Raw genomic sequence first — 15,199 nt, 5'->3', positions numbered from 1 at the left:
ATCATTTGAGAAAGTCGTCAGCAAACTTATCAATATTTCATTGATGTGATCTTTGAATTTTTTCAGTTGGTCTACAAACTCTATGAGGAAGGAAATGTGAAATAAAGTCGACCATCCATAGATTTTATGGTGTGCTTTTTCTGACAGGAGTGAAGCGTGCAACAAGAATTCTCACTAGTGCATTATGTGTATGTGTAGTTGTGATCAATAATCACAGATATTTTTAATCTTATCATGTACTGTACAAGCTTTCCAGTGCCAATTTTAAATACGTGCATATAATTATTTTAGATGCCCGGTTTTTACATGTACATTTAAAAACTCTTTTATGTATATATTACCTGCAATTGTTACTACAGTTCTGATGAACTATGCTTGTATATTATTTATTGAATAACCTATTCATTAACAGATGTTGCCAATATGCTTAAATTAATACATGCATGTTCTTATACCATGACAATGAAATTTTCATCTTGTATAGCAATGTTTATGTGTTATGATTTATTATATAAATGATATATTTTTATGTTCATTGTTTAACCCATAATTTATTGACAAACAATGTACATAAAAGAGACGGGAGTCTTTTAAGTGAAATTTTGTAATTATTCTTGAACTTAGCATAGTGAAGACAAAAATTAGTTATGTTTACTTATTACCCACGTTCTGCTCTGTTGATATACAGAATGTTCATGTTCTTTTAGTAAGCACCATCACTGCTTCTCCCTAGCATACTGATGTTTATTGATGGTATTCTAGTTGTTCATCAATAGAGAGAGTTTATTTAAAGCATTTGTACATATTATTTCATCATTTTTAATTTATTAATCATCAGTAGATTTTTTTAAGTAAAGTTCATTAGATGTGTTCTGCAAACTTGGGTCTCATATGAATGTCCTTCTGAGTTATAGGATAAACCACTGACGTTAAGTGGTAAAGAGAGGCCAAGATTGCATTGTTATATTATTTATTTCATGCACTGCTAATATATATTTATAAACAGACTGTGATACTAAACAATTGACTATTTATATGTACAAACAAATGCTATCGATTAAACTTGGAAGAAACATATGACAGTGTTTGTTGAGTCTTCTGTTTTTATTGGAAAACTTGCCAGATGTTTGATAGCACTAATGTCGCCAAAAAACCCCACTTTTTTCATATTCCATACTAAAGCAAAATGTAGTAATGTCACATCACTGTAAATAGTCCTCTGTCTAGCACAGCTTGAAAACCTAAACAAATCCGATAGCTGGACATCAATTCAGTTTTGTTCTTCAATTCCAATACATTTTTATGCATTAGCTGATCCTAATAGAAGCATTCATTATGAAATAAAGTCTTCCCGCACCAATAGCTGTCCATCGGCACTACAATACCCAGTTCTGGTATGTGTTACCAATGGAAAACATTACTCTCGAAGCTTTTAGGTCTCTGAATACTAACACATCTTAAAAAAAGAATTTTCAAGGAACTCAAGATCACATTTTCTGTTTGATCTTCTTCAGCATATTTGGAAGTTCTAATGCTGCTTTCCTTTTTCTCTGAAAATATAATTGTGTTTATTACATAACTTCTCATTGTAAATGCATTTTGGTAACAATGTGTTGATAGAATTTACGGAAAAAAGTATAATATAACACTCTAAAATAACTGCACTGAAATTTCACAGCTCATATAACATACATGTATTACCAGTAAGTATGTTCAAATATATATATTGACTATTGTTTGCAAACCGAATACAAATGCTCCTATATATATACATGCATATCACCTTGGTTTCATTTGTGAATATACTCTGACATACATGTACAAGAAAAGGAAAATGAACTGTAACTGCAATAACTTCATATGAGTGATAGATATAAAAGCCTTTCAATCTTACGTTTGGAGTTCCAGGTGGGTTGGCGTTGAGAACATCTATGGCTTCAGCAAGCTTCTTTTGTTTGGAGGGGGAGTCGGGGGAGAGGCTGGGATTGACCATCGATCCCGTCGTCTCTGCACTCAACACAGAGGATTCTGGCTCAGATTTGATACACGTTTCCACTGGTAAGGGCTAGTAGGTAAAAAAAAAATTATATTCATAGTGCAGGTACATGTAATACTGGAAAATGTAAAGAATGGAAGAATTCCAGCATGTTGACTTGAATTTCCATTTACTTTAAGTCTATCATTTAAAGTCTATGACTTAGAAACTAAAATAAATTTTTTGGGAACAAATATAGCACACATGAAATGTCCTACCTTTCCTGGTGCTAATGTTTCAAATCTGTGTTTCAGAGACTCCAGTTCATAATCACATGTTGCCAATGCTATTTTCAGTTCATAAAGCAAGACAATATCTTGTCGTAATTCATTGAAATGTGTAACTGTATCTTCTGTGGGAATTGGGCTATATTCTAAAACAGATATTCAAAACCATACAAAGTACATAATAAGCTGAAAAAATATTACATAAACTTCAAATACATGTTGGTTCCCTTCTTGCTCCATACATTTAATCCGTAAATATAATAATTCATATTCATTGAAGATATTTGCAATTCCAAACTAAGTTGTGTTACCTATGCCAAGTTCCTCAAGAACTTGTTCTATTGCTTTTAATTTTTTCTGGCCTATTGATGCTGGTAATTTCATCTGAAAATACAGGAAGTATTTGAGCATGATAGTTTCTTATGAAAGAACATGACCACAATTCTATAACTGAATGTAAATTATCCACAATATCTTACCCTCTGACTTCTTAATGATACTCCTGAGGTCTTGAAATCTGCAAATTTGATTCCACTGGGTTCTGGTGTAGACTAAAGGTGCAAGAAATAATTCAATTTACAATACATATGTTTCTGACATGAAAATGGTGTGGGTAATTTTTTTTTTAACATTTTTTCCACCAATGTGTCTTAACAATTTCTCTTTAACTTAGTTTGATTTTTTTTATGCCAACACCTACAACTGTTGGGTTGATCTTTTGATGAGGTGTGTGTATTTTCTTCTTTGTCTGTTTCTTCTCAGACCGCCTAGCGTCAAAGTTACTGTCAGCTGCCGTGATCAGTTTCTGTAGATCCTGTGTCTTCTTTTCCCGCTCTTTCTTCCTCAATTCAATCTTCTTCAGCTCAGCAATCAAATGCTCTTCTTCCTCCACCTAGGAAATTCATTGTTATTACATTCAAAGTAAAACATTTTTAAATATTAACACAAAACTTAAGTCTTAACTCAGTGTGTATAATTTTTTAAGGCAATCTTTCCTATGTGCCATAGTGTTTTCCATTATAAGGTGACAAAGACAAAAATATACATCAAAGGACTGGGTTTTATGCAAACAGTTGACTTCAGTAGAAATGCACCAATATATCAACGCCCACCTGTTCAGGAGTTCTGTCAAACAGTTTGGTAAGCTGTAGTTTTCGTTTTCTCTCATGCTCGGCATCAAAGGCTCGGATTTTTGGCTCTGATCCCTGTGGAGCCCTCACCTGTATACAAATATATTCAATAAGAGTTATATCCAAAGACCTGATAAAATCAGGTATAATGATAGCTACGTTTATATATCATTACCTATGCAAATACAATGGAAAGTATTTTCATGTTGGTTGAAAACATAGTTTTTAATAAAACATTTTTTTTCCTTTGTTTAATACACATATATATAATATACTGATTGTAAATTATTATAATTTCAGTAATGTTCTTGAATTTACTTTTCTCATTGACACAAAAACATTCCATTTGTTTGACAATGGTGAAGTAAGATCATTGCCCAGATTTTTACAATAGGAGTACCTTGGTCAGTGTGTTGCATATACTGTAGTATCTTTCCTTGATGTCCTCTACACTTCTGTTCGGGAATTTGTCTCTATCCCAGCGATCATGGACAATAATGAAGCGTAGATCAAAACGTTTACATTGGTCAAACAGGAAATCTGTCTCCTGCCTTGTCCAGTTGTCATCATGGAGGTGTTGCTGGTACTCCAGATCAGAGTATACAGGGATGTCTACCGCCTATATGTATCACAAAATATCATTTCTACATTTTGTTATCCTATTTTATTTTATTTTAAATTAACCTTTGTTCCTCAGTTCTCTATTTACAATATTTACTACAAACGATAATTGCAAAATGTGTTAAAAATATCCAATGCTACTCTTGTTCCGAAGTAGAAATAAAAAACAAATCCTTATACTCATATTCATACCTTATTAAAGCGTGCAAACGGATAATCTTTTCCTTCATCTGCTACTCTTCTCCAGTGATAAAAAACAGCACCATCCTATTATGATTAATAAATGGCAATCATCTTATTGGTTTATGTAAATGCAGTGACTCCTGTAAAGTTAGTACATGTAATACATACCTTTCTTGCTGGATTTGTGAACGGCATCCATTTCCAAGGTCTGACTTTGCTACTACCGATTTTAGCTTTCATTTGTTTATATCCTTGGTTTGTATCTGTTGGTATGATTGGAGGTGCATCTCTGAAAGACCAAATTATCATATTGACAAACTAACAGTATTTGTACAATTATTTTGACTGCCTCCTCAACTTATTTCAAAATTTGACAGAAAATTCAACCATTTTCACTTATTTTTCCTTTGAAAGTAAGTGTATGGTAATAAGGAAATTAAAGTTTCAACTTTTTGTCTACAGTTTATAAAATAATATGATGTGACTAAACAACTCCTTTTTAACCTAATTACATGTTCATGCTTACTTATTATCTGTCCACAAAAGCCCCCATAATTCTCGATGCATTCCTTCTGGTCGCTTGAATGACATATCAGTTTTCTTTGCAACCTTTTTCTACAGGAATACATGAACAAGTATGACTTAATCCAAAATATGTATAAACACAAATCATAGAGGGCGAAGCTCTCCAAGGGCCCTTTGGGTAAATGAGAGTAAAGCTCTCCCAATAGACAACATGTGTATATATGCCAAAAATATAGAAATTATACTTTATACCTATGAAGTTGAAAAAAATTTCCAATATGGAGGAAAAAAGAATCACTTTATGCACAGTGACATCACCGGAATCCGTGTTGAATTCTGAATCTTTTACATGTACTAACTTCATGTTTGGTAATAATTGTTTATGAGGTAAAATGAGCAATAAACACACTCAGACATACCTGTTTTAAAGATTGATAAAATATGTTATTACTTAACAATTATTTTCCAATTATTTTCTACATGTTCCCATTTTTGCCACTGCGACAGAAATTGTCTAGTGATGTCTGCTAATATGACGTCATAACATATACTGAATGTGTGGCATTTAGCATTATATGAATACATAGATAGGTGGATCCTACTGAACAGGTTTACGATTAATCTATTGCAAATAAATTATTGATAGTGAAAATTCGATTGTGTTTATTGGCTTCACCCTCAACACGATCACACCGAAAAACATATAAGTGTCAAATATGTCAACAGTCATTCAAACTTCTTTGATGCAATTTTTTTTAAAAACTATTGAATGTGTACCTTTCTGTCATTCATCAAAGCATCTTTTGTAATAAACTGTTGCTCTGGTCCTTCTAATTCTAAGATATCTCTAACATCCATTCCTGCTGCCATCTTTACAACTAAAAGTAATTTCATTGTGTAAGTTATGCAGATAAAACACTTTGAAACAATTGATTTATCTTATACTTATTTGTCTAATCCAACAAATGCAAAAAATACATACTTTTGGCTTTTTTCTCCCACCAAGTATTTTTTGTTCAATGTTAAGGTGCAACTTCTAAAATTAATCAAAATATTTCTTTTGTTAAAACGTTTGTATGATCCCAAGCAAGTACCCCCTCTCGCTATTTTAATAGTTCGTTCGTGACAGATAAGCACATCATGCATATGGTAAGTAAACTATATGATTGATTTTTAAACAGGACACATCTATGCGACAATACGACTTGTAACAATTTAGAATTCGCCTATAAGTTCAAAATGACTCATTAAATAGAACGAACGAATAAATAAAGCTAAACTTGTCTATTACATTCGACAAAGCGAAAGTAAGTCAAAGTCCATGGAGAAGTAATGTTATGTATACCCGGACTATGTAAAAATAGAGGTAACCATGCTTAAACCAATATGTCAGTTGCTATATGCAAGAAGATTATTACAAAGTCTTCCAATAATAGAGACCTCAAGCACAAGGTTCATCACAACCTCAAACTCAACGAATAATCGGACGTTCAAAAGTAGTTTCAGAGTGATCCAAGACACATCAATTGATCCTGTCGAATCTGAAAGAAATGAAAAGAATTATAAACAGCTATTAGATCAATATACAAAGCATGTTGAACTTGCAAAATCAGGAGGTGGTGAAGCCGCTGTTCAGAGACACACACTGAAACAAAAGAAACTTCTAGCTTCTGAGAGACTCCGGTTGCTATTGGATGATGAAGAGGATTTCTTAGAGTTGGGGTTGTCAGCAGGCCTAGGGATGCCATATGGAGATGTTCCGCGAGCAGGAATGATATCTGGTATTTCAACACCTGTTGTATTACTTAATTTACTTGATAATATATTCATCTGACATCAAACAGTATGGTTTTAGGTTTGTGATGGTTAGACCGGTTCAAATATCGCGGTACTGATGTCAGATAGTTCAGTTGATTGGACACCTGGCTAGAGATTCAGGAGACCCAAGTTTGAGTCCCAGTCTGCCCCATCATTATTTCTCCCATCCTGGTAAATTTGATGCCATGCCAACCCCTGGAACTCCTGCCAGGGAAAGAACCAGGGGTTGAAAAAAAAATGGAATGGGAGAACCAAAGATGGACAAGTCCTGGAGTCGAACCCACACCCCTGAATCTCTAGTCAGGTGCTCTACCAACTGAGCTATCTGGTGTCTTGAACAAATCTGACCATCATGTTTTAATCATATTTCATTTATCTTTTGACCATACAGCTTCAACTTTTGAATACATGTCCCTTATTGATAATCAGTAGCTTATTGTGATCAATTCAGTGAATGATCTCAAAGTTTGATAACTGCATGCATTTGAGCTACAAGTATTACTTTCAGTGAATTCACTCAATTTTGGAAATGTATTTCGTTTCATATTTGACTTCTTTAAAACTAGGTATTGGAAGAATTCATGGAAGGTTATGCATGATAATTGCCAATGATGCTACAGTGAAGGGAGGTACTATTTACCCTGTTGCTCTCAAGAAACAGTTAAGAGTGCAAGAAATTGCTGAGCACAACAGACTTCCTACATACTATGTAGTTGAATCTGGTGGCGGCTTTCTGCCTCTTCAGGTAACGTTCAGATTCAGAAAAAAAAGTTGTTTAAATTTATCACAGAGCAGTACTGTAGATTCCTTATTATATGCGAGTACTTAATTCCACGATTCAACGATTTTCCATCAAGTTGCGAGAACATAAACTTGGGAAAATCAAAATTTTATCATATTTCATGTACACCCCTGCGAATGTGTTCGGAATGTTTTCTTTATTGTTGCTAAGTATGTAATAAATCCAGAGGTGCTCGAATGAAAGTTCACGGGACTTCACCGAGATTTGTTCAGTTCCTGTGAAATTTCGAGCGGAAGTATAAGTGTTCGGATAATATTCTCAAAATACGTAAGTACTGGTCGTTTTCCATATCGTATCCTACTTTGGTTTTTGTTAAAACATGAAACTCTTTTAATATGCTTGTCTTATTTCACCATTTAGCGGTTTTCATATTAAACGATAATATTCAGAACAGAGTTATCGTTCGTGTTCGACCACGTGTTGAGTGGTTGAAAATATAAACATTGCGTGGCTTAATAAAATCATATCCATGTTTGATGCTTGTGATGTGCAATACCATGTGTTAAAAAAAGTAATGGATGTCTGTTTTGCATAAAAACTTAGTATATCGAGTCATTTTCAAGGAACATTCTGCATAAAATAGTATAGTCTGTTTCACTATTGATGCTATTACTAGGTCAGGCGCGGATCGAAAACTAATCCTCAGGGGGGATCTCTACTTAGCATTTTAATTGTTGCAACAGCAGACAAAAACTGTCTTTTGTATTTTTACATTTATTTCTAGAACACATTTTATCCACCTATTAATGAAGATAAAGATTAAAATCAATAAACCTCTAGATTTAATAATTGACTACAATAGTACCTAGATTTTATGAACTAGACTATAAACACGAGGCACGATTTTTACTGCGAAACTGAAAGGGTCAAATAAAACCACGTGGTCTAAAATTTTAATGACAATAACATTTGCAGGGGTGATGTAGTTTACATGTGTCCGAAAATTAAAAGCGAGATTTTAGAATTTGCAAGATGGGCTTCTCGCGATTTTACGCGGATATTAATTCATCACGTTTAATTAGGAATTTACAGTATAGAGACGTATTACATACATTGTATAAAACTTAAAATGAATGTAGAAAAGTAGAAAAATTCCCAAATTGCCAATAAAATTTTGGTTTCTAATGAATTATGATCTACTGAGTATTTCTTATTTTCAGGCTGAAATATTTTTACCTGGAGGAAGGACATTTTATAATGAAGCAGTGATGTCTTCCTTAGGAATACCTCAGGTTGGGAGCAGAACTCAACATTGTATTTAACAAAGACCACAATGCTCTTAACGTAAATCTGTTTTGTTGTTGTCTTGTTTTGTATGTGTTTTTGGTTATTTAGTTAGCAATAGTCTGTGGCAACTGTACAGCTGGGGGTGCTTATATACCCACAATGGCAGAGGAAGCTGTGATGATTCATAAACAAGGCTACATATTCCTGGGAGGACCACCACTTGTGAAGGCAGCTACTGGGGAAGTGATCAGTGCAGAGGATTTGGGTGGTGCAACGTTACACTGCAGGTATTATATCAATCTTTTTCATTTACAGATATTATTGCAATCACTATTTCTATGGCATTTTTGGCAAGTCATAAAACAACCTTAAATGTACAGGTATTACTGTACTGTAGCATTCATGACATCCCCATCTATAAATCAGTGAACATAGACATAGCATTAACATTAACATATTAACAATATACATATCTATGTAGTCATAATACAGTGTAATAGCTAATACAAATATGAAGATGATACATTTATCATGATTTGTATCAGTATTTCAACAGTCAGTTAAATCTCAAGGCATTCTGTCTTTTTTGAAAGCATACGAGGGTTGTCCCAAAATAGCGTAGACAAACGGCGTTATTCAGTTAATCGAAGACAAAGGAAGTTGAAATTTGTGCCACAAAGGGTTAAAGAAATTTGCATTCAAATAATGTTTTAAAATCAAATATTGATTGAGATTAAATTAGTGAAATGAGAGCATGTTAGATTAGAAATTCGACATGCGGCGCAATGTCATAAACAAAAAGTTAAAATCAACATAATGAAATGAAAATTGGGAGGAAATGTACTTTTCTAATGAAAGAAATAAAAATGAAACATATATTAATATTTCATAATAATTCTATTATTTACTTAGAAAATGTTTTGGCTATAACAAAACTTTTGAATATTTTATAGCGCGTGTTGTGACAAGTCGAAAAGTTAACTCGCAATAAAATGACGATGTCAGCGTTTAAGGCGGTGCAGCAGTAACTGATACAATTTTGTAAAGACCATGAAATAAATCCTTAGTGGACTTGGAAGTAAATGAAATTAACAAACTCGATTAGAAATGTGTTTTGTGAATAAGTAGTTAAACATCATTGAAAATATTTGAAAAATTATGATGACAATAAGTGGAAAAAAGAAACCCCGAACGATATCAATGGACGTCAAAATGCTGAAAGACACATTTCGGCAAGACGGACGTTTGACAACAAGTAATACAGGGCAAGTCCAGAGCTGACAAATCGTTTGTACTTCAGTTAGAAAATATTTCAAAAAAACAAAACTAGAAGTATATGTTGAATGTGAACTCAGGGTGCATGTTCAAATATACTATTTTTTTTTTTAAACATTTTCGTAAATAAAGTGTTATTGTTATCGTAAACGATGTGGAGAGTTTAGCAACAACGTAGAACTGGAAATTTTTGACGTCACACATTGCGCTGCCTGACAAAACTTGTTGTTTAATAATATATATTCATTTTCTCCAGAAATAAATAATGTACAGATTTGAATTTTTCAATATTGTTTGCCAAAGGGTAATTGAAAAAAACATAGAAGTCTAATGAAATTGCAGTGAACAGATTATAAAATATGTGTCCTGTCTTCATTATTTTTGGACAACCCTCGTATTATTAAATTAGAAATTCATGTTTGACACTCTGTCGCAGCAGTGACTTGGATATATAAATATATTTTTTCTACATTGATAGAAATACCATAGATTCATCTAAATGTTATAAAAAACACATGTTACAATCACATTTTCATCAATTAGTGTGAGTGGCTGCACAGATTATTTCGCTGAAGATGAACCTGAAGCTTTTATGATTGGTCGAAACATTGCTGAAACTCTTCCATCCCATAACTCCTGTACATCGGAGTCAAAACCCCCTCTTTATGATGCTAATGATATACCAGGGCTTATTTCTCCAGAAAACAACATTGATATTTACCAGGTAACAAAATATTTATAACCTAAACTGTGAGATTTAAATAAACAATTGACATGATTGTTTCTGTTTAATAAACTATGTCCTAACTGTTTATTTACAAGTGTTTTGATACAAAAATAGTTTTTAATCCCTACATCTATCCAAACCCTCTTTAGCTGTTGATGATGACTGAATGCACAGAACATTGATGGCTGTTATTTTACAGATCATATCAAGAATCATTGATGGAAGCCAGTTTAGTGAATTTAAAAAGAAATTTGGGCCAACACTAGTCACTGGTTTTGGATATATTCATGGGTAAATTATGTCAGATTCTGTTTGCTAAAATATTTCCTTTTTAAATACAGTTAAACTTTGTTATCTTGAACTAGATGGGACTGTTCAAAAACTTTGAGATATCCAAGTATTCAAGATATCAATGGTAAAGCTTAAAAAACAAGTGGTTGGGATTTACAAATCACTTCGACATATCTATTGTATTTGAGATATCAGTGTTCAAGATATCGAAGTTCAACTACCAAGTACTGTAATGTATTACATTTGGCTGTGTATTCTATTTGGTGTTTTGGGGGAAAACGGCGTCCGCTAAATCAAGTACATCGCAGAATGTGAAATATATAAGAAAATGGGCTAAATCAAATCCATGCTAACTGGTTAAACGGTCATATTCCACCAAATATTGTACATGCTAAATGTAGTACGTTTACAGTATATTTTTTAAAAAAATCATTTAATAGATATTAGAAATGTTGTTTATCTACCACAAAATGTGAGTTGGTGATTTTGGATAATTCAGAACTTTGCCTAAGAATTTTTATATTATACATATTGTTTATAAAGCTGTTATTAATGGCTGTGCAGGTGCCTGGTGGGAATTGTGGGAAACAATGGCTGGCTGTCCGAGCATGCCGCAGACAAGGGAGCTCACTTCGTACAGCTGTGTTGTGAACGTAATATACCGCTGATATTTCTACAGAACACCCAGGATAACCCAGACCCACCATTGTCAGGTAATCGTCAGTGCGTTGTAAATAGGTCATACTCCCTGATATTTGTGTGGAGTACCCAGGAACATGCACCCAGACCATTTTGATGGTTTACACTATACCGTAATATACTGGTAGTGTGTTTATAATGCTGCATGAAGCTGTGTTTTATTTTTGAATCATTTGTTTTAATTATTTCTTGTGTTGTTATGATGCCAGCACTAACCTATTTTTTAATACAGTGCATCTGTAGTCTTAAGAAGCACACACATAATTATATAAAAAGCAGCAACTTGAATGTTCATTGTAATAAAATTGTTTAATAATTTCAGGGGAAATGTATGGCAATAAACTGAGAGCTCACGCCAAGATGATATCAGCAGTGAGCTGCTCCTGTGTTCCTCTCATCACCTTCATCATCGGTAATGCCATCGGACCAACAAGTTACGTCATGGTTGGTTTCAATCTTAATTATTTTTCTACTAATTTGTTTCAATTTTTAGGTGAATGTATGCTGATAGGTTAGAAAAATAAACTTATATGAGAATTATTCCTCATTAACTATCGTTGTATGGAGCACATGACAGTGACTGAAAGGTCGCTGGTTTAGATCCTGCTGTCAACACTTGATGTTGTGTGTTGTGCCCTTAGACATTGCCTCAGTCCACCCAGCTGAAATTTGGTACCAGCTTGGGTTAACCTGCAATGGACTGGTGCAGACACAGGGGGAGTCAGTGACTTTCATTCGCTTAGCTCCACCGGGGATAAGCATTGGCCTTATGTGCCTTCATGCCACATAAAAGGATTTATTTTTGTCTAACTAATGTTATAAGCAATACATGTACTGGTACATGCTTACTTTCAAAATGAGTCATCATTACCTTATTCTCCCCTGTGTCATACCCAATTGTCGTATTCATTGTATTTATGAAATTTCAATACTAGAGAACTCTTTAAATGAAAATCTACTTTTGTTTATTTAACAGGCAAATAGATGCATGAGCCCAAACTTCCTGTTTTGCTGGCCAAATGCTGTGTTCTGTATAGACAATCCAAATAAAATTACTCAAGACCTTCTACAGGTGAGTGCTTTTATTATCTTTTTAAAATATATAACATATAATAATAAATGTGTTTATTTATTTCCTTTTTGTCCTAATTTAATTTTTCTATAATATTTTCTAGGCAGGGTCAAGCACTGGGGCAGATGTTGAGGCAGTAAAGGTCAAGGTCACTCAGAAAATGAACACAGAGACCACCTCATTTTATGCTGCCTCAAGAGTATGGAATGATGGGATAGTTCTACCTCAAGAAACACGCAAGGTAAATTCAATGGAATTCTTCTGTTCACTGTCTACTGATGCATGTAACTTGTATAAGAATGCAGAATGCTTGTAATGAAATCATTTAATACCCAAACACATTCAGCCAAGCTTATAGCTCATTAAAACTTCACTGCACTCTAATATGGCATAAATTGATTGATTTATTGATATTTACAGGTTGTTAGACAGTGCTTGGAGGTTGTGAATGCATACAGACAAAGAGACCAACCAAAGGCTCAAGTCATCAGGATGTGATCAGACCTTAGCTGTGATACGACACTTATATTGTTGATCTCTTAAAAATCAGTTTAGTTTAAAATGCACATAAATGGCATTTTCACCTGTAATTTGTAGCAATATGTAAACAGAAAAGAAAAATCTGAAATTTACATCTCATTTAATCTAATATTTTATCAAGATGACTTGTAAATTAGACATTTTATCTGATCATTGAGGAATTTCTCCATGTACATGTGAGTTTGTTGTCTAAAGTACATCCCTATTCTGATGTTCTCTTAGATACATGCACACACTGGCACCTGACGTTATATATTTTTCTCAAAATTAAAAGGTAAGAGGTACATTTTTTTATGATGGAAAAATATAACGTCAGGTGCCAGTGGATGTGCACTCTGTCTTGTCCAAGGTGGCATCTTGTTGTTATAAACTAACACCTAGCTGCCGATTATTTGATTGTTTGCACTTTGTATATTTTTGATACTCAAAAAATATTTAACAAACATAACAAAATACTTCTCTTCAGTGAACATCTTCATTACATTTAGTTGTATAGGATAGGAAAGGGTGGAAACTGAATATCTGATATAACTGAAAGTTACTTAGTAACTTAAAAAAGCTCTGTTAACTCTTTAGCTTGCTTGAACTATGTGGTGAAACATGATAAAATATTCGTGAAATTACTGGTGATATGGAAGTAAGTTGGTACACAAAAATAACAAGTTTAAACAATAATCCACTTGATTCTGTTCTCCCTGTTTGGAATGATCAAAGTTTTGGGCTCTTTAAGATTGTTGTCCAGATAAGCGATGTGGCCCATGGGCCTCGATTTGTTTTTTCTGTGTGGAAATAGTAAATGATTAAAATATTAAAAATGATGGTAGACATGAACTTTTTAAGCGCTAAGCGCATGCGCTAGCGCTTATTAGGGATGCACCAAATCTCATGATCTTTTCATAAGCGCCACCTAGTGATCATACTGACCGACAATCGAATTCTTAAAATAGCAAGATCATGGTATCCTTAAGTTTCTATTTAGATCCCAGGTTTTGCAAAAGACCGTAGAGTTGTGGGTTTATTTAGTCAAGATCAGATCAAATGGCAAAATTTCACGATATCAGTGAAGTCTGAGGGTGCATTGGCGATTACACAACTAAACATGCCACTTCAGTTCATTTATTCGCTCAAAACCATTTCAAACATATGGTACATGAGGGCAAAAAAAACATTATAATATACATATAACATGGTCAGAGGTAAACATATATAAATGTAAGGGTTATAGAGCTAGGAAAAGTTATATAAAATGAACCTCATGGAGGACAGCCTACCTCGTATATCTTTGTAATAAATATACACAATTATACGTTTTGTGTTACAGAGAGGACAAAATCTTTCATTTAAAGGGATACCCTCTTATCTTCCCAGTTCAACTGGTAGATGATGATTTGAAGTACGAAAATTTACCAAGAATTTTTTCTGAATTTCTGGGGTAAAATATCTAAATATTTTTTTTTGCCACGAGACATTCCATGCTGCTATTATCATGATTATGAGATGCATGTTGGGTGACCGCTGTGCTATTAAAAAAAAACATGGCCAGTGGTGCGGATCTCGGAGTGTCAAAGCATGCGATCAGAGATATTCCTTTGTCTTGTTGCTATACCAAAAGTTTACATTGAAAAAATTTGAGACCCTCAAAGGCCGACAAATTTATCAACTTGATGTTTTTAAAAGTATTTGTCGTGTAACTTTTATCTTTTGATTTATGTCGTGATTTTCTCGTGCAATTTGTCGATATTAAATTCAATTACATTTAGTCAAATTTTACGGTCTCAATTGGTGAAAAGGTACGGTTAGTCTTGTTTTCACTCACTGAGTAAGTGTATTCAAAACTTGCCGTACACTATGTATATCAACAAGGTTAGCATTTAAAAAAGGAAATAAAGTCAGCCAGCGGAAAATTAATTTTAGAGCAAAAGTGAATATACAACCTATAAAAATACAAGATATATAATGTATAGAACAATAATATGATGCGGGTGTACATTGAGTTTGCACGCTTTACTTTTATAACTGTAAGGTGG

The 15,199-nt window shown here is 33.6% G+C and overlaps 3 protein-coding genes across 14 annotated transcripts in view; 2 read left to right on the top strand and 1 right to left on the bottom strand.

Annotated features, from left to right (window-relative positions):
* The window catches only part of LOC128166423 (uncharacterized), a 31,341-nt gene extending 30,264 nt beyond the window's left edge, over window positions 1-1,077 (top strand). For all 10 annotated transcript variants that reach the window (XM_052831579.1, XM_052831582.1, XM_052831578.1 and 7 more), the window contains one exon: window positions 67-1,077. In XM_052831579.1, coding sequence (XP_052687539.1) covers window positions 67-105 — 39 coding nt within the window. In that variant the 3' untranslated portion in view covers window positions 106-1,077. The remainder of the gene's footprint in view (window positions 1-66) is intronic.
* Window positions 954-6,262, bottom strand: LOC128166427 (DNA methyltransferase 1-associated protein 1-like). 3 transcript variants are annotated; one of them, XM_052831592.1, is made up of 14 exons: window positions 6,210-6,262; window positions 5,704-5,757; window positions 5,499-5,599; window positions 4,723-4,811; window positions 4,365-4,485; window positions 4,206-4,280; window positions 3,793-4,011; window positions 3,375-3,482; window positions 2,963-3,154; window positions 2,742-2,813; window positions 2,574-2,646; window positions 2,254-2,408; window positions 1,895-2,065; window positions 954-1,550 (listed from the first exon to the last, which is right to left on the bottom strand). In XM_052831592.1, exons 3-14 carry the CDS (start codon window positions 5,589-5,591, stop codon window positions 1,488-1,490), a joined length of 1,431 nt encoding a protein of 476 aa, XP_052687552.1. In that variant the 5' UTR covers window positions 5,592-5,599; window positions 5,704-5,757; window positions 6,210-6,262; the 3' UTR covers window positions 954-1,487. The 3 variants fall into 3 exon arrangements, with proteins under 3 accessions (XP_052687552.1, XP_052687553.1, XP_052687551.1); XM_052831593.1 differs by lacking the exon at window positions 5,704-5,757 and having other exon boundaries at window positions 6,210-6,228; XM_052831591.1 differs by lacking the exons at window positions 5,704-5,757; window positions 6,210-6,262 and having other exon boundaries at window positions 5,499-5,615.
* On the top strand, window positions 5,998-13,990 carry LOC128166426 (uncharacterized). Its single transcript, XM_052831590.1, has 11 exons — window positions 5,998-6,502; window positions 7,106-7,284; window positions 8,502-8,573; window positions 8,677-8,855; window positions 10,387-10,567; window positions 10,770-10,861; window positions 11,426-11,574; window positions 11,883-12,004; window positions 12,537-12,632; window positions 12,736-12,873; window positions 13,053-13,990. The coding sequence occupies exons 1-11, from the start codon at window positions 6,094-6,096 to the stop codon at window positions 13,128-13,130; spliced, it is 1,695 nt and encodes a 564-aa protein (XP_052687550.1). The 5' UTR covers window positions 5,998-6,093; the 3' UTR covers window positions 13,131-13,990.
* Window positions 13,991-15,199: the final 1,209 nt, after the last annotated feature.

Source organism: Crassostrea angulata, chromosome 10 (genome assembly GCF_025612915.1).
Source record: "Crassostrea angulata isolate pt1a10 chromosome 10, ASM2561291v2, whole genome shotgun sequence".
Lineage (NCBI taxonomy): Eukaryota > Metazoa > Mollusca > Bivalvia > Ostreida > Ostreidae > Magallana > Magallana angulata.
Note: the sequence above shows the minus strand (reverse complement) of the source record. Positions and strands in the feature narration are given on the sequence as shown.